Source organism: Cyprinus carpio, chromosome A15, assembly GCF_018340385.1.
Source record: "Cyprinus carpio isolate SPL01 chromosome A15, ASM1834038v1, whole genome shotgun sequence".
Classification (NCBI taxonomy): Eukaryota; Metazoa; Chordata; class Actinopteri; order Cypriniformes; family Cyprinidae; genus Cyprinus; species Cyprinus carpio.
Genome location: NC_056586.1, coordinates 29092662 through 29112592, shown reverse-complemented (window position 1 = coordinate 29112592; position 19931 = coordinate 29092662). Strand labels below are relative to the sequence as shown.

General features: G+C 37.0%; 1 protein-coding gene across 1 annotated transcript; it reads right to left on the bottom strand.

Moving 5' to 3' along the window:
- Positions 1 to 11417: 11417 nt before the first annotated feature.
- Positions 11418 to 14156, bottom strand: LOC109101798 (C3a anaphylatoxin chemotactic receptor-like). Its single transcript, XM_042771770.1, has 3 exons — positions 13909 to 14156; positions 13642 to 13705; positions 11418 to 12322 (listed from the first exon to the last, which is right to left on the bottom strand). The coding sequence occupies exons 2-3, from the start codon at positions 13643 to 13645 to the stop codon at positions 11418 to 11420; spliced, it is 909 nt and encodes a 302-aa protein (XP_042627704.1). The 5' UTR covers positions 13646 to 13705; positions 13909 to 14156.
- Positions 14157 to 19931: the final 5775 nt, after the last annotated feature.

The window sequence follows — 19931 nt, the reverse complement described above, 5'->3', positions numbered from 1 at the left end:
TTCCATCGTTGTTTTTGATTGCTTCCATTGTCCTCATTTGTAAGTCGCTTTGGATAAAAGCGTCTGCTAAATGACTAAATGTAAATGTAATACTGGTGAGGTTGAGCCAAAGGTGGCGCTAAAAAGTCTCCATGGGACATGCCTTCGAAGGAAGCAGGGGGCGAGACTTCCAGGCCGCGGCCGAGTTCGGCGCGAGATGTTCGGCTAGAGTGTAACCTTACTTTTCTAGATTGCTCCAGGACTGATTTCATGTATTTTTATATCAAATAAAAAGATTCAGTGTGGTAAAAACTTTTTCAAGGCACTTCAGTGTCTATAACTTTTAATATTTTTGAGCATTATCAACTTCAAGTACTACTTCATAATACCATCATGTTATCATTTTTTTTTTACTAAGACTAAAAGAATGTTAGTTTTTGTAGATGTTGAAAGCCAGAGACAAGATAACTTAAGTCTTTTGAGACTGATGTGAGTTATTTTTAGAAAATAAATGTTTCTGTTGTGTCCTGCCTGTTTACTTCACATTTTGATGCAACAACAGTATGACTACATATTTCATATTTTATTTAAACCATTGAACTGAGGCCATTTTCTCAAGAAACTCAAACTAACTTTGGAGTTAAGGACACAGAAGCCTGCTTGTGTGAGGAGGAGGTGATTTTATCAGCTTCTTTGGAAGAGAGGGAAAGACCGTTTAAGGCAAGTGAACTTCATAATTTCATGTTATCATTTTATTTTTATTATTATACTAAGAGTAAAAGAATGCTTGTTTTTTTTTTTTTTTTTTTTTAAAGCCAGAGACATAGGACATGAGCATCATTCTTTTGAGATTTATGTAAGTTATTTTTAGAAAATAAATGTTTCTGTTGTCTCCTGCCTATTTACTTCACATTTTGATGCAACAACAGTGTGATTATATGCTCATGTTTCATGAAAATCATTGATGTCTGTGTTTTTCTTTGCAGAACTCAAACCAACTTTGGAGTTGTCTGATTTGGAGAGTCATCATTCTTGGTCTTCTCTCTTAAAGGAATAGTTCACGCAAAAAAATCATTTACTTGCCCTTATGTCATTCCAAACCTATAAGACTTTTGTCTGTCTTTACAACACAAATGAATATATTTTTCATTTTCTCATAATTTTTAGTTAATCCATTGAGAGTCTAGATAATGAGTTATTGTAGAAGTAATCCATTCGGATATTTATATATAAATAAATCTTAAATTATATGAAAGCGAACATATATGTTCAAAAGAAAATATTGGTCTCCCAGACTAGCAATGGAGGACAAAAATTAAGAGAATATTAAAATTTGTGTTCCAAAAAATTAGCAGAGTTTGTATGGGTCTGGAACAACATGGGGGAGAGTAAATTATGACCATTTAAATTTTTTTGTGAACTAACCCTTTGAAGAGCAGCCCTCCAGTACATGAAAATTTGTATGTCATGTCTGTTTTAATATTTCAGTAAAGAATTAGCTTTCTGAAAGCAATATATTTATTCAAACAATATCACATGCCCTCACACTAGTGCTGCCATTATAGCCTTCTGGAGCGCCGTTTTAGACAGACACATTAAACAACCACACAAAGTGGTTGGCAGTTGGTATGACATGTATAAAGTGTTCTCAAAGAAAAAGGCATAATTTTTTTTTTCTGGTATATTTTAATCATTTTGATGGACAGTAAAAGCCACATAATTTGTGTGGCTGGAGTAATAGGTGGAGTAATACGTTTTATTAAAAAAATTCTCTTTATAAAATGCTACATTTTTAATAATAAGTAAATAAATTGTTATTATTAATCTACACTCTAAAAAATGCTAGGTTGTTTTTTCAACCCAAATGCTGGGTTGAGACCGCTGGGTAGGAAAATTGGTAATTGTTAAAAGTTATGTTTAGCATTTAGTATTTCAGACTTGTTGAGCTTGTGTGTTCATTGTGCCCACAACGGGAGTTAACTAACATTACACAGAAGCCATCTCGGTTACGTATGTAACCACGGTTCCCTGAAAAGGGAACGAGATGCTGCGGTGATGTCACCATATGGGAACACTTCTTGGTGTGACGAATGTCTGAAGCCCTGTACCATCCCGCCAATCTTATTGGCCAAATAGCGCTTGGCACCACCCTACGCATGCGTATGCATAGTATACCTGAGTGCTATGTGTTATTTAGCTCAGATTTCATGATCTAAGGAAATGCTATCAAGGTACGGAACGGCCCAGACTGCAGCATCTCGATCCCTATTCAGGGAACCGTGGTTACATAAGTAACCAAGATGTTCCCTTTCATAGGTCACTTCGATGTTGCGGTGTGACGTCACTGTATGGGAACCCTATACCATAATGCCTGAGGTACCTGAGATAGCTTGGATCCGAGGAAAGCATCTACTCAAGCGGAGAGAACCCGGGAGCCAGGAGCCGTCCTCACATCTAGACAGTAAAACTTGACAAAAGTGCTCAGTGAGGACCATCCTGCCGCAGCACATATATTGTCCATCAAAAATCCACTGAGGAAGGCTTGCGATAAAGCCACTGCCCTCATGGAATGAGCTCGAATTCCTAAGGGCGAAGCGAGTCCGTGTGCCTCATAGGCTAAGGATATCGCCTCCACCAGCCAATGGGACATGCGTTGCTTTGACAGCACAGCCTTTATTTTATGCCCAAAACAGATGAAACAGCTGGTCGGACTCATGCCATGGGGCTGTGTGATCAACATAGACCCTCAGCGCTCTCACAGGACAAAGGCTGTGAGGGGGAGAAAGCCTCCAAGACCAACTGCTGAAAGCGAAAAGGATTCAAAGCGACCTTAGGGACATAATCAGGCCTTGGTCGCAGCAAAACTTTCACAAATCCTGTGCAAAATCCATGCACGAAGGTGAAACAGAAGAGCTTGTAAATCCCCACTCTCTTGAGGGAGGGATAAAGCTAAAAGAAGAACTGTCTTTAGAATCAGGATTTTTTTTAAAAAACGTTTTCCAAGGGCTCAAACAGATGTCCTGATAATCCTCATAATACTAAGGATAGATGCCATAATAGAACTCGCACAGGGTGGAAAGGCCACAGCCGTCGTGAAACCCTGCAGAAATTGAGAGAGACCAGGGGATGACGGCTCGCTGAGACACCATCTCTGTATGTGTCGTTAGCTGATATGGCTGCCACGTACACTTTAAGAGTGGCTGGTATTACTCCCTTGAAAAACGGTCTTGAAGAAACTCCAGTACTGAAGCGACAGGGGCAGTAAGCTGGATCCATATTACGAAGTCTACACCAGTTAGTAAACGGTTTCCATTTGAAGGCATTTAAACGTCTCGTAGAAACTGCCTTAGAATGAATTATAGTCTCTGTGGCCTCTACTGAAAGACCAGGACATATTAACTCACTCCGTTTAAAGGCCACGCCCACAGCTTCCATAGATCTTGCCTTGGGTGCCAGATCATTCCCCATGCATGCGACAGCAAGTCCGGTCTGAGGGTAATCTCCCACGGAGAACCCACTAACAGACTGAACAGTTCCACAAACCACGGCTGAGTGGGCCACCACAAAGCTACAACAATAGCTGTTCCACTCTGTCAACCATATTCTGAAAAACACCACTGGAATTAGCTGAATCGGAGGAAAAAGCATAGAAAGTGGTTCTGGGCCATTTGTTGGCTAGAGCGTCCAGTCCCAGGGGCGATGGGGGGATAGGGAGAAACATAGCGGGCAATGCGCAGTCGTGCTCGACGCGAATAAGTCCACTTCCGCCTCTCAAACGCTCGCCACATACAGCTCACCGTTTGGGGGTGAAACCTCCATTCCCCTTCTTCCAGGCTCTGTCTCGAGAGCAAATCCACTCCGAAGTTCAAACGTCCAGGGACGTGAAACCGCTCGGATCGACAGAAATCTGTTCTGAGACCGCAGCAGGATGTTCCTCGCCAGCCTGCATAGGGGGTGAGAGCGTAATCCTCCTTGGGGATTCAAATATGACACAACCGCTGTGCTGTCCGTCCTGATTAACACTTGACAGCCATTCTTCAGTCTTGAAAAATATTGGAGAGCTAGAAGACCGCCTGCTGCTCCAATCTGTTTATGTGTCACCCTCGCTGTGCCTCTGTCCAAGTCCTGTGGGCTGGGCGTCCTTGACAAACAGCCCCCCAACCTGTCAATGACGCGTCTGTCGTGACAGTCTCATGGCAAAAACAGTCCCCTAATCGAACTCTTTTCCGAAGAAATTTGGCCGACATCCAAGTCTTTATCTTCAGAACACACCTGTGTTCTTTTGTTTGATGCGGATAACAACGGGATGAATACGGAAAACTCCGTTTGATGCGGATAACAACGGGATGAAATCCTTTGGCTTTTTGTCCACCACTGAAATGGACGCATGTGAAGTAAGCCTAAACGCATTACAGGGGATGCTGCTGCCATTAGACCCAAAAGTCTGAGGCACAAACTCACCGTCACTGTGCGGCCTGTTTTGAAATGGCGAAGGCATGACATGAAAGACTGAATGCGTGGGGGGAGACAATTGTGTCCTCATTGCGCGAGAGTCCAGATCTATCCCCAAAAAAGGTTATCCGCTTGGAGGGGATAAAAACACTTTTTGGAGATTCATTAAAAAGCTTGAAAGTGTATTAATAAAAAACACACTGGTTGAGTGGAGCCCAAGGAACCAAGGTCTAACCAACTCTAAGAGAGGGAATGAAGCTGAGCGCGAAACCCTTACCATATAGGATTTCAGAAAGTGCGTAGAGTCTTGCGTGCACACTTAGCACTTACGTGGATTTTAGAAAGTACAGAGAGCTTAGCGTGTGTACTTTAATGCATAAACCCAGGCTGCTTAGATGATTCAGCACGAGATCTCGATGAGAGCGTGCTTGAGTCTGTAATTGTGCTAATAGCAGCCAATCGTCTAGGCAAAGGAGCCACAATGGGGCCAGAACTGTGTCCATGCATTTAATGAAAGTCCATGGAGGGGCTAAACTGAAGAGAAAAACACGGAATTGATAAGCTTTGTCCTCCAAAGCGAATTTGAGTAACTTCCTCTCTCTTGATGATCTGAATATGAAAGTATGCATCCTTCAGATCAATTATGACAAACCAATTGTTTGGTTGAATCTGAGACAGAATAGATTTTATCGTCAACATCTTGAATTTGCTCATCCTGAGTGCAAGATTCAAACGGCATAAATCAAATATTGGTAGTTTTTTTTTTTTTTTTTAAATATCGGCTGTAAGAACCTGACTCCATCTGAGAGGGGTGTACTTCATCTATAGCCCGTTTTCTCAGTAGAGATGACATCTCTTGTCGCAGCACTGCGGTTTCTTCTAAACTCACAATCAAGGGAAGAATATCACGGAGAGGAGGCGGGCGGGAAACTGAATGGTGTACCCGTAACAAACTGTGCGTAACACCCATTGGGGAATGTAGGGCAAGCGTTCCCACACGGCCCGAAAAAGCTTAATGGTCTTAATGGTCTTAAGACCTCCGTCTGCGGCTGTGGTGTCTCCACATGCGTTAGAATTTCTGAGCCCGGAAAGCTTGCGGCGTCCATAAGCACAGGAAATTTATGTCAAAGTTGCTTTGCGTTTCGGTGTATATAATCCTGAAGCGTGTTTACAGCCAAATTTATTCCAACAGGATGCACATTGGGCCCCGCTGCTAGCGAGAGGGGGGGGGAAGCGGCAGCTTGTGGGCCGTCATAAAACAGGTCATCTTTACCAGACCTTTGGGCCGTCCCCCGAACTTTGAAGGTTGAAGTGCGCAGATTGTCTGAGTGGTAGCTCGGTCCAACGCTGAATAAATATCATTTTCTTCGAGACAGTCAATGTTAGAGTTTTTTTAAGAGATCTGGCTGCATCCATAAGAAAAGATATATTCTTTTCTTTAATACCGGTGAGGTTGAGCCAAAGGTGGCGCTAAACCGTCACCATGGAACGTGGCAGCCGCCTGACCTGAAGCCAAGTAAAATTTCCCACCGAGATCAGACGTGACTCGACACGCCTTCGAAGGAAGCAGGGGCGAGACTTCCAGGCCGCGGCCGAGTTCGGCGCGAGATGTTCGGCTAGAGTGTAACCTTACTTTTCTAGATTCTCCAGGACTGATTTCATGTAATTTTATATCAAATAAAAAGATTCAGTGTGGTAAAAACTTTTTCAAGGCACTTCAGTGTCTATAACTTTTAATATTTTTGAGCATTATCAACTTCAAGTAAACTTCATAATTCCATCATGTTATCATTTTTTTTTTACTAAGACTAAAAGAATGTTAGTTTTTGTAGATGTTGAAAGCCAGAGACAAGATAACTTAAGTCTTTTGAGACTGATGTGAGTTTCTGTTGTGTCCTGCCTGTTTACTTCACATTTTGATGCAACAACAGTATGATTACATGTTCATATTTTATTTAAACCATTGATGTCCCTTTTTTCTTTGCAGAACTCAAACTAACTTTGGAGTTAAGGACACAGAAGCCTGCTTGTGTGAGGAGGAGGTGATTTTATCAGCTTCTTTGGAAGAGAGGGAAAGACCGTTTAAGGCAAGTGAACTTCATAATTTCATGTTATCATTTTATTTTTATTATTTTACTAAGAGTAAAAGAATGCTTTTTTTTTTTTTTTTTTTTTTTTTTTAAAGCCAGAGACATAGGAGAGTTTTCATGTTTCATGAAAACCATTGATGTCTGTGTTTTTCTTTGCAGAACTCAAACCAACTTTGGAGTTGTCTGATTTGGAGAGTCATCATTCTTGGTCTTCTCTCTTAAAGGAATAGTTCACGCAAAAAAATCATTTACTTGCCCTTATGTCATTCCAAACCTATAAGACTTTTGTCTGTCTTTACAACACAAATGAATATATTTTTCATTTTCTCATAATTTTTAGTTAATCCATTGAGAGTCTAGATAATGAGTTATTGTAAAAGTAATCCATTCGGATATTTATATATAAATAAATCTTAAATTATATGATAGCGAACATGTATGTTCAAAAGAAAATATTGGTCTCCCAGACTAGCAATGGAGGACAAAAATTAAGAGAATATTAAATATATTTATTTATGTTCCAAAAATTAGCAGAGTTTGTATGGTTCTGGAACAACATGGGGGAGAGTAAATTATGACCATTTTAATTTTTTTGTGGACTAACCCTTTGAAGAGCAGCCCTCCAGTACATGAGAATTTGTATGTCATGTCTGTTTTAATATTTCAGTAAAGAATTCGCTTTCTGAAAGCAATATATTTATTCAAACAATATCACATGCGCCGTTTTAGACAGACACATTAAACAACCACACAAAGTGGTTGAAATTATAAAACAGATTATTTACCCATCCTTACTGATGTGAATACAACTCTATCTGAAAATGGATAGAGTTTAATTTAATGTTTCCTTTTTCAAATGTGTTTCTCTTTTAAGGCCACTGATGAAGAACAGGCGGTGACTGGGATTTGTAGGTTTAATGCCTAGCTCAATTTGGGTTCATTTGAGCCTATTGCAATGTAGTAATTTTAAACCATAAAAAAGAAACCCAGCATGCTGGGTTAAACATAATAACCCAACTAGTTGGGTTAAAATAACCCAGCGTTGGGTTTGTCCCTTTTTGACCAAGCACTAGGTTGCCAAAATAACCCAAATTGGGTTGTTTTCAACCCAGCAGTTAGAGTGTAATTTACGAAAAGTCTCTTATTTCTCATAATATTTTACATTTTACAGTGGTAACAGTACATATACATATTACGGAAAATTTATTTTTCAGTATAACCTTTTAAAGTAATTATAAATTAAATATTTAAATTATTAAATTATAATTACTTGATATGAAGAATTAGTAGCAAGTCCATAAGAACAAGTAGTAATCATGAAAATATAAAGCTAAATTCTATAAAATCTATTAAATATTTAATGAATAAAAATGATATTTTAGGCATAGAACAAAATACATAATGATATGAGAACTGTATACCATAGAGTTTTTTTTTTTTTTTTAAATTTGCCTTTTTCAAAGCTGTTGTAAGCTGTATAAAAAACACAAGGTGGCTGAATTTGCATGCTATTTAGACACATTAGCTGAAGCTTATAGACGTTCATTATTTTCACTTAATTTAATTAGTTTTTAGCAGCCCCTCTGAACTGTTAAGCCCCTCCTTAGCACCCTGAAAAAAAAAAATCCTGGAGCCGCCACTGTTAAGTGCGATAGTCAGCATTCAAATAAATTTGATCGTGAATAAATGTTACATGTGCATAATTTAAAATAGGCCTACAAGAAAACATTTTTATGCATCCTAGTCATGTAAGTCCATTAACTTTGCAACATTCGATCTCTTTACTTAACGTTCTGAATACTTTTGTAAATAATAGCCTATTGTAAATGCTCGACATGAAAATGCTACCATGTCATTCCATGTTTGTTTTCATAGTCTTGTTTCAGTTTATAGTTTTCATAGTCTCATAGTCATGTTTAGTTTAGTTTTCATAGTCTTTTTCATAGTCTTGTTTCTTTATAGTTTTTCCCTGTCTTTTTCTGCTTTGCCCTGTTACTCGTGTTTTGACCCTTTGCTCTGAATTCTGGATTACCTCTCTTGCTTAGCCCTCTGTATATTGTACGCTCAAAGAGCCACACATGCCCTAGGATTACTCTTGTTTCTTGCCCTCTATATACCTGTTTGCCAGTGTTGGACCCATGCCTGTTATGACCACGTCTCTGTCCAATAAAAGCTTGCATATGGATCTGCACGTTTCGCATCTCGTCAGCCCCATTACAGTGTGTGTATGTGTATGCAATATATTTATGTGCATCCCCATAAACTATCCACAGCCTATAATATAGGCCTAAACAAAATAATAGATATCAATCAATATAATTACATGTCATAGATAACTAAATAAAGGCGCAGTTTGCACATTTAACAATACATGTAGTTGACAGATGACAGCATGGCTCAGCTGAGAGACCACGGGTTCAAGGCCAGCTAGGGATGGCTGACGTGAAACAGACGTTCCGAAGCTTTGCAAGATCCCGAAGCGCAGATGTTTCGAAACACTGATCCGAAGCGTGATTCCAAACACCCATGTCACGTGACTACGGCTAAATGAAGCCTTGAAGTGTTTCACAAGTGTTTCGACAGGTGGCATGGTCCACCGAATCAACATTTGATTGACACGATCGGGTACAGACCACACAATCACACATCTGTATAAAAGCGAAGTCAACGCATCTTGACCTCGTGGGTTTTTGTGAGAGGATTTTTTCAAAGGCTGGATAAATTATCTGTGAAAAAAGAAGTACACCAAGTCCTTCCACAGCAGAGAAATTAATATTTTTGAATAAAAATCTCTAAAAAAGTAAGACATTGTGGCTTGATTTCTTTTATTAATATTCATTCTTCATGACCAAAATAACATTATGCACAGTAAGAAGCCTACAGGTTACAAGCTTCACATATTAGAAAAATACAATAATAAAAACAACACATTTTTTAATGGCTCGTTGTCAAGATTGTTTCAGATCAACACCTGCAAGTGACCACTAGGTGTCACCGTTGAGACGGTGTCGGATTGATTCGAAGCCTCGACACAATGTGGCACATTTGCTTCAACTGTTTCATTGCTTCACGAAGCCTCGATCTGCCCAAGCAGTCACAAGGAGGATCACTAACAAAGCTGGGGTCCAAAGGGTTATTTATTTAAGCAGGTGTGCAAAACATGCAAATAAATAGGTATAAGAGCTTAAAACAAAGATTTTAATAAAAACAGTCTAAAACTAGAACTGCACTAAAAACAGTACCAACTCCCCTCTACAATATTGAGGCTGGAGTTTCCCTTGCTACACAGCACCACAATCATGTCCAAGCTCTCTCTCTGTTCACCCCCAAACTTCTAGTGGCGGCCATCTTAAATACACCTTTTTTTTCCCGCTCTTCCCAAAATTGGAACATGATTTTATAAATAAAAATCTCTTGCCTTTCAACTCTCATTATATGCATGATTTAGAGATAAGTTTAAGTAAATACATAAATACAATTTATAAGAGAAGGAATAAACCAACACATTTGCACTAACATTACCAGTGAAACTCGTGATGGTAGATATTTTCCAAAGTCTCTCCATCACAAATATAGCTCGAATATTGTTGCAGGGGAAATTTGTAGGAGTATTCCCGTTTTCTGTGTCTTTTTCACTTGCAAAGATTGGGCCCATTCCTTTGTGCAGCTGACTTTTTTGCTAATGTTGCTATTGTTTCTATTAAAATGTTACTTCTGAATGTTTTTTTTTTTTCATAAATGTTTTAAAATGTTGACTTTATAAAAGAAAACATTCCATTTTATAATTTTGCAAACACTATGGGAACATTACTTTTGAATGTTCTCTGAACATTCTGAAACAAGTAGTAACTTGTTGTGGCAGATAAACAAAATAAATAATTCTGAATAGACAAATATTTGAGTTTTATTTTCTGGCAAGAAAAGGCCAGCAGTCATACAGTCAGTCAAAGTGCGCCGCAGAGTGTGACAGTGAAGGGAGGGCATCCTTCCTCTCTTATAGTCTCATCTCTCAGAATGGTATCTCTCTAGGCCAATGATGGTATTTTCAAACACATTCTTAGACTTACTTATCATATTCTATCCTTGGAGACCCTCCTGTCACGTACCAACACCCTTTTACCATTCCATTCCAATTCCATATTAGAATGAGGATTGTGTGTGCTCTTTTACTGTCACACACATCTTAAAGATCAATAGCTGTTCTTTGTTCTGTTAAATCAGCAAAGAAGCATGTGACTCGGAGCAATGCAGAAAATACAAATATAACACAATGTTCAATAAGTGTATCATATTAAGAAAACATACCCTTACATATTTAAAAAAATGTTGGATGAACGTCCATCTAGAACAATTCAGAAATAAAATGTTCCAAAAATGTTTTTGTGCAGATGGTATATTCCCCATGTTTTGTCCCATATATGTCATCAGTTAAACTGATTAATCCTATAATTTTTTATTTTTAGTTATTTATTTGCTATTTAGGGAAAACCATTCAATAAGAATTTGCTAATGCGAGAGCATAAATATAGGAAATGTTTAGTAAATTGCCATCAAATAGAGGTAAAAATGTTGATACACTGTGGTTATATTCAGAATAAAGTTCCAACAGAAATCAGCAGAACAAAATGAGCTTTTTATTTAGATCCATGAAAAAGTTTCACAAACATATATAATGTTCATTAGCTTGAAGAGATTTTCTCTGTTTGGTTTTACAACACACATTATACACAGACATGCTGCAAACATGAATTTTGCAGTTGCTGTTTTTTACAAGTTGCTAGATAAGGACTATGAACATACGGGATTAGATCCAGGTTTATCATTTAGAGACCAGTTTTCTACATATCTAACAATTCAGTTTACATTACATGCCCTTCCCTTTCCTTTCCGTCTGCCTTAAAAGTCCAGATGATCTTCAGCAAAAGCTGTCTCCAGCACCAGCAGCAGAGACTGTTTAAGCTTCTTCTTATACTCATCACACATGAACACATAGAGAATGGGGTTCAGACAGCTGTTAAGATAAACCAGGTATATACTGACAATCACTGCTGTCAAAAATACTTTTTTTATCATTACATAATCACTCCATTTATTTCCTACTACAGTTACTGCATAAAAACTGCAAACATGGCATGGAAACCAACATATGAAAAAAGCCAGAGTTACAGTTATAATGACCCGGTACGACCTGAGCTGCTTCACCCTTTTGAGGCGTTTGATTCGTACTCCAATAGCTGTGTATGAAGATGCAATGATCAGAAAGGGGAAGAGGAAGCTCAGTGTAAAATTATATGTGACCAGCGAAGTAGACATATCAAACATAAAGAAAGGAATGCTGTATCCGATGGATGAAACCCACCCAATTATGCAGATGATCTTGGCTTTAAGTAAAGTTCGTGCATTTTTAGCCCAAACAACCATCCATGTACACAGGCATCGGTCCAGACTGATAACTACAAGAAAAAAAATACTAGCAGACATATTTAGTGTAGACATGATGCTAATGTATATCAGTAAGTCAAGGTTCCACCAGGCCAAAACTGAGAGAAGAAGTATGATTGAAGACAACATGAAGAGGAAGTCTGCAATCGCTAAGTTGAGAAACCAAATGGAGTTGACGGTCTTCTTCATTCTGCAGCCAGTCAGAAATATTACAAGTCCATTTCCAATGAGACCCACTACAATGGTGGGAATACAAATGCATATTTGAAAGATCTCAAAGCTTGTAAATCTCTCTTGCTGCATAGTGGTGTTATGTGCTGTGCCTCCGGTCATGTTTTCAGCTTCAAAACTGGTGTCCTCTACACAAAGAAGAAAGAGAAAGAAAACATATGATGGCTGATGAGCACCAGCTTTTCATTGGGGGTGTTTGTTATGTGCAAAATAATTGTTGTGTGTATTAACCCACATCGAAATTTTCAGTTTTGTTCTCAAGGCATAGTGTAATGTTGAATGTTGATATTCTGTTACATCAAACGCATGGAGGAGAGGAGGAATACTTTCTTTTTCAATAAAAGTTCTCGTTTTATGATCGTAGAGTAGCAGTGCATGGATGAATGATGTAAGAAACATAGAATTACAGTATTTACAGTCAGTACTGCTGTCTGACTTCACATTTAACAAAATGTTTTGTCTTTTCAAGTTTTATTGGTCAGGGTTTTTTTTTTTGTATATGAAACTTTTGCCTTTTGCCGCTTTATATCCATTGCTTTGGCAGTCAGTGTAGTACCAGATATGTATTTATTTATTTACATTTATTTGAAAAGGGACCATGCACAATTTTAACATAAATGTTTCCATTTTATGCATTGTACCAAATTTAGCCAATGGCTAGTTTTCATCTAGTTTTCATATTAACAAGTGTTTGAAAAGATTCAATTTCATGACTTGATTTTTACTGAAAAAAAAAAATAATAAATTACTAATTATGAGAGATGTGTGTGAATGAACTGTGAATAAAAGCAATAATGCACAGAAATGTCTGAGTTTGAAAAACTATTGTAAGAAGAAAAAAAAAAAGTTTTCTGTTTGCTGTGTAAATGTGGTTAAATTCAATAAAGAAGACCAATCAAAATTCAAAATGCAAATATTTCAAAGCAGTCATTCCATCAGTTTTCGGTTATATTTTGAAGACTGTATTTGGGCAAATTCCCCTTGTGTATGGCGTTGGTACCAAAAGTTTATTTAATACCTTCCTAATCTGTAATCTGTCCAGTTTCATTTATTTGAAGAATAATATCCATCTTCAATTATGATAAAAATTTTACATTGTTTTTTATATTTTCAACAACACTTTATATTATTATATTAATGTTTTTATATATATTATTATATTGATGATGTAAATGTTTTTTTAATATATTTTTTATTAAGTTGCTTCCTTAAATGTTTGAGTAATCAAATTGTAAAAAGTAATTTTTAACTCATTACAAAAAAAAAAAAAACTACCTATTTAAATCTCAAATAACTGAAACAATTAAGTTTTTTGACATGTTAAGTAATGAAAAAACCATTGCCATGACTTGTTCATATCATTTTTACAATACACTGTATGTGTGCACATTACACAGTTTTGCATTTACTACACTCTGAGATTTAAAACATGTAAAAAAAAACATACCCATTTTTTGAGCTGTTGATGTGCTGCGACAAGCGAGTCTTGATCTTTCTCTGTCTTCTCGGTCCTGTTGACAGACTGTTGGTTTTATACCAGACAACAAAGCCTGGTATTACATCACTAAAGGCTGATTTGACATTATTACTGATAAGGGCCTAAAATGTGGCAGCATCAGCACACTGATTGTTATGTTTCTTAGTGGAGGGAAATCCATATTATCTAATGCACATTCCTTATTCTCATTATCAGATATAAACCATTTGCTCTTACCTCTGAGATCTGGATAAGTGGCAAAAAGTCTTGGAAACCTCCCTGACACCCACACCTGCTCAGCTGAGTTCAAGCCTCTTGAAGCTTATTAGGATCATACAGTTCCAGAATAATATATAACTAACAAATTAATTACTCAGAGAGTCTTCTTTTAACAAAGGTTTAACGCATCACCATTTATAATGGCTTCGCTTTATTAATAGACAATAACTCATAAGCAATAAAAAATGAAAGTAACAACGATTAAGTCTTCACCATCGGAGTGCGGCCACATGCACAACTCTCCTCTGCCTTTTATAGCCTTGCATATAATTAGCATTAAAATCCAAAAGTATCCCTCCTTATTTGGTAATCACATGTATTCATACACACACATAGTACATGAGCTTTATCACAGTTAATACAGAATGTCAAAAGTCCAGAATGGGAAAATTGCAGGGGCTATTATTAGCAACACACATAAATGCTCGTATATAAAAAAACATCCATTAAATTTCTCAAGCATAATTATAAGTGTGAGGTCACAACTGCATGCTAATATAGTAAAATTAGCACAGCTAGGTAGAGGTTCCTCTTCACCCGCTAAATAGACAAAGCGCATAGCAACTTAAACCGCAAAGATGAACACATAGACATGGGGAACAAAAGGTTTGATCAAAAACACATCTGAAACTCATATCTGTGTATATATATATATATATAGTATATATATATATATATATATATATATATATATATATATATATATATATACATATATATATATATATATAAAAACATACAAAAACATATCCACATATATACTGTATATCTACACATATTATATTAATTCCCCTTGTTCCCCTTCTCTTTCTATGTTTGTAAAATTGTTGTTAGGAAAGTGCGTGGGTCCGGTACCAGGTTTCAGATGTATATTAAGATAAGTCAAAAATGGATTCCAGATGACTGTAAATATAAATATATTTTTCCTGTTTGTGTATGTTATTTTCTCTAATGCAATATATTCTATAAGACGGTTAGTCCAGTAGCTTATATGTATATTTGATTTCCAGTTTAGCATAATAATTTTTGGGGCGATAATTAGAGAGATGAGGAGTGGATTTTTGTATTTAATCGGAAGATTATCAATTTCTGAAGTATTCCCCATTAAACAAAGTGATGGAGACAGAGGAATCCTACAGCCCATAATGATGGAAAGTTTATTGGTTACTAATATCCAAAATGAGCAAACAGGTTGACAGGTCTATGTGGCATGCAAATAGTCATCAGTGGTACCCAGTGTGCATTGTGAGCATATATCTGTCTCGCTTAGACCCATTTAAAAAGATTTCGTTTGAGTGATGTGAGTCCTGTGAATCATCTTGTATACTGTATTAGTTGTAGGTTGTATTGCTGGTCATAGAAAATATATTACTAGAGATTTCTTTCCAGAAGTCGCTGTTGGGGGAGAAAGCCAAGTCATTTTCCCATTTAGCAATTGGTAAAGTTATTGTTGTATTGGTATTTAATATAAGTTTATAAAGTTTGGATATTATTATTATTTTTTTTTAATTGGTGAGTTTCATTATCTCTTCCATCAACTGGGAGGGATGCAGTGGGTTATTTATTACATTAATCTTAGATTTGATTATGGATTTTATTTGTTGATACTGTAGATACTGTTCTCCCCCAAAGCAAGATCTGCGATTGAGGTAAGCTATTTTTACATTGATTGCCAGGGCCGTAGCTAGTGGGGTGAAAGGTGGTGACGATTATAGGGGCCCACGGTTGAGGGGGGGCGCCCGGCAATCTCGACCGTCTGGCTGAAGCCAGCCTAAAAAGACGATCAGGACAGGTGACAGGCCACTGCTGCATGTCGTCACGAAAAAAAAGAAAAAAAAAAAAAACTTATTATTTTCACGTGTTTTTAAGCCACTTGCCAATTTAAATATTCAAAAAAGTTTAAAGCATTTAAACACAAGACGCGTAAAAGCTCAACTGATAGCTGGTTACGCGCTGTGTTCACAAGCAGAGAGCCGCGTCTCACAGACAGCAACACTGAACCGAGCTCTCATTTGCGAAGTTCTCCTCGAAGTTCCTCCTGAATCTGAATAAACACATACAAATCGAATTTGTTTAAACAAACAGAAAAGGATGTGAAAGAGCCCAATACAGCACCCGTGGTGCTCTGGTGTTCAGGGCTCACGCAGAGAGAAGCGTTTCAAAACACATGAACACTGAATTTGCCTTTTTTTGCACTTGTACCGACAAATACATACGAAATGTCAAAATTACCGTCTTGGAAAGTATGTTCGAAAAAACTGTCGGTTATGTCTTAAGTGAAAGTTAACAGTTGAGAAAAAAATCGGACGTATAGGCTATTATATTGGATGCATTCATTGTCTCTTAAAGTGACCTTGCCTAATTTAGCTAATAGTTGCTGTAATGTTAATCCAAGAAAATGAAAGAAAGAAAATCACTCACTGCTCTTCACTGAATTACTTTGTAGGTTTAACAAGATTTAATGCACAGTCAAACCAACAATTATTCAGACACCAGATATAATTTTTGATAAATATATTTTTTACTAGTAGGTGCAGGTCATTATAATTCATGTGAGTATAGCAAAATAAAGTGAACCGTGACATATTGTAACCAAAAAAATCTTCATACAGTGGACTACTAATGAAATTGCTAAAAAAAAGGCCATGTTTTGCTTACGTGTTTTTTCCTGAATTAATAATAATGCAACATGTTTCCACCACAGGCTGAACAAAATTAAGCATTGCTTGGTAATTTGTCAACAAAGTATTGATAGTTGTGTAAATATTGTCATACTAAACAGGTTGTCTGAAGTTTTGGTTGATTGTAATTCATTACATATCTTTCTATCAAAGTTATCTGAGATTATCAAGATGAATTTGTTCTGATAGTTTAACTCTGAGTTCTTGTCATATTTTATGAACATTTTCTAAACTATAGCAAATAAACTGTGATAATGTGAGAAATGTTGTAGTTGTCTGAATACATTTTGGTTTGATTGTACATTTAATTTTTACAGTGAAGACTATGCAGTGCTATTTTACATTTAATTATTCAGTTTCTGTACCTGGATATCTACAAACTTGAAAAAAAAAAACTTTAAATCACACAAATAAATAAATAGAACGAACATACAAATTAATCAATTTCAAACAGGGCCCACTGGTAAAACCTGCACCGGGGCCCCACAAAATCCAGCTATGGCCCTGTTGATTACGTTCCAGTTCTATCCATGAGTAGTTGTTTTTGTGAATCCATTTAATTAAATATCGTAACTGAGTTGATAAGAAGTAAAATTGAAAGTTTGGGGCTTCTAGACCACCCCGTAATTTTTTTTGTCATTCGAAATTTTGTTAATGATATTTTTTTGGTGAGACACGTTTTAAGTTACGTTCGCGGGGTGACCAGTGAGATTCGCGCTCGCTTATTATATTAATGTGCTTTCGCGTTACTATAATGCACTCTCGCTGCTGCTTCTGCACCGCATACACATACTGTATACCAGGGCCTTCTGGCTAAAAAAATAAAAAAAAAACACCTATGGGGTAAAAATATAACTTTAATAAATGGGGTTTACTTTTAAATAAATGAGTAAATTGTATTATTTACAAACGACAATTGTAGCTCTCGACCTTTAGGCTATGGATATAACTTTAATATGACTCTAATTTATTAGTCTCAAGCCTTCAGAAATCATGCAAAAGAAAAAGTTAGTAGTTTACTATGATAAAACCATGGCTTATTTTTTTTAGGGTTGTGATGTCCAAGTTTTTTGTTGAAGAAATTAATGGTTGTGTCATCTATAACAAAAAGGTGGCCAAAAATAAAAGATTGAGTGAATATTTGAATTAAATGTTTGGCCAATAGACTAAACAAGGATTTGATACACCACTTAATATCAGCTGGTCTGATTATATTTGAGTGATTTCTTTTTCCTTTAAAGAAAACTATGTAACTTTTGGCGCTATAGCGGTTAATAAACAGAACTGCACGCATCCCGGGGAAGAACATTCTAACCGGAGCTACTTCTCAAAACTTTTGTGTCAATGCCGATTCACGCAGGTATGTATTACTCCGCAGCGGTGATGACCGAACAGGCTACAACACTCCGAATAAAAAACATTTATTATAAGTGTAGGCTACCGTAGTGATTCGGGATAAGACAAAATACGGTTTGGAAGACGTATTCATGATGTACTCGCTTATTATACATTTTGCGTCATATATATACATATAGCCAAATTCTGAACACAGAAAAAGTTGCATAGTGTTGCTGTGTTGCCGTTTCCATCAACATGAAGACAAAGTTCACTCAATCAGTCGGAGCACCCCTACTGCTGAGGACATATTTCTTATTATTATCCATTCTGAAAACAGTTGTGCTGCTTAATATACTTAAGGAAACAATTTTTTTTTTTTTCAGGATTCTTTGATCAGTAAAAAGTTCAAAAGAACAGAATTTATCCTCAAAAAAAAACATTTTTAACCTTTAGCAAGTTTAATCCTTGCTAAATAAAATATTGATTCCTCTCCAAAATAAAATCATCTTAATATCCAGTAATGTATATATTGTCGTCCTCTAAATTAAGAACCTCATGGAGGAAGATTTTCCAGCTTCCACCACAAGACAGCAAGTCCACTGTCACACTGCATGACATCTTCAGACTATACGTCTAACCTATAGTAGTCTAATTCTCTAATTTTTTTTTTTTTTTTTTTACTTTGAACCACACAATTCAACTGCAACATATAAAAGACATACAGTAATATAACAAACTGTTCATTATTTGTCATACTCTTTAAAATATGGTCAATGCATCTGCTGTCAGAGAGTGAATGTGCTTTCATTCAGTGCGTCTCTCACATGTTCTCCCATATGCTTCTCATGCGTGCTACATCAGAGTGCACACAGGTCTTTCAAGCAGCATACAGTGGTGTTGTGCATTTTGACCAGTTGATGGGAAAATTTTTCTTAAAACTCATTCCAATTTCTGAAATAATTGGCTACAGTTGTCATATTCCTCTTGTTAAGCCACTCCTGAACCACAGACAACGTCAGAGGCATCTTACCTGGGCTAAGGAGAAGAAGAACTGGACTGTTGCCCAGTGGTCCAAAGTCTATGAAAGCATGGGAGCAAGTTTTGTATTTCATTTGGAAACCAAGGTCCTGGAGTCTGGAGGAAGGGTGGAGAAGCTCATAGCCCAAGTTGCTTGAAGTCCAGTGTTTAAGTTTCCACAGTCTGTGATGATTCAGGGTGCAATGTCATCTGCTGGTGTTGGTCCATTGTGTTTAAAAAAAAAAAAGTCAATGCACCCGTTTACCAAGAAATCTTGGAGCACTTCATGTTTCCTTCTGCTGACCAGCTTTTTGAAGATGCTGATTTCACTTTCCAGCAGGATTTGGCACCTGCCCACACTGCCAAAAGCACCAAACGTTGGTTAAATGACCATGGGGCAGGTGATGGATTGCTTGACTGGCCAGCAAACTCACCAGACCTGAACCCCATAGAGAATCTGTGGTGGTATTGTCAAGAGGAAAATGAGAAACAAGAGACCAAAAAATGCAGATGAAGGCTGAAGGCCACTGTCAAAGAAACCTGGGCTTCCATACCACCTCAGCAGTGCCACAAACTGATCACCTCCATGGCCACGCCGTATTGAAATAAGCAGTAATTAAAGCAAAAGGAGACGCCCCTAACCAAGTATTGAAGTACATGTACAGTAAATGAACATACTTTCCGAAGGCCAACAATTCACTAAAAATATTTTTTTATTGATCTTATGAATTTGTTAATCGGTTGTTAAATGTGAGACCCAAATCATCACAATCTAATAAACCAAAGACTCTAAAACTACTTCAGTCTGGTGCATTGCATTTATTTAATACACAAGTTTCAAAATTTGAGTTGAATTACTGAAATAAATGAACTTTTCCACAACATTTTAATTTATCGAGATGCACCTGTATGTTAAAGGTGGAAGGAGGCCTCCAGTAAGAACAG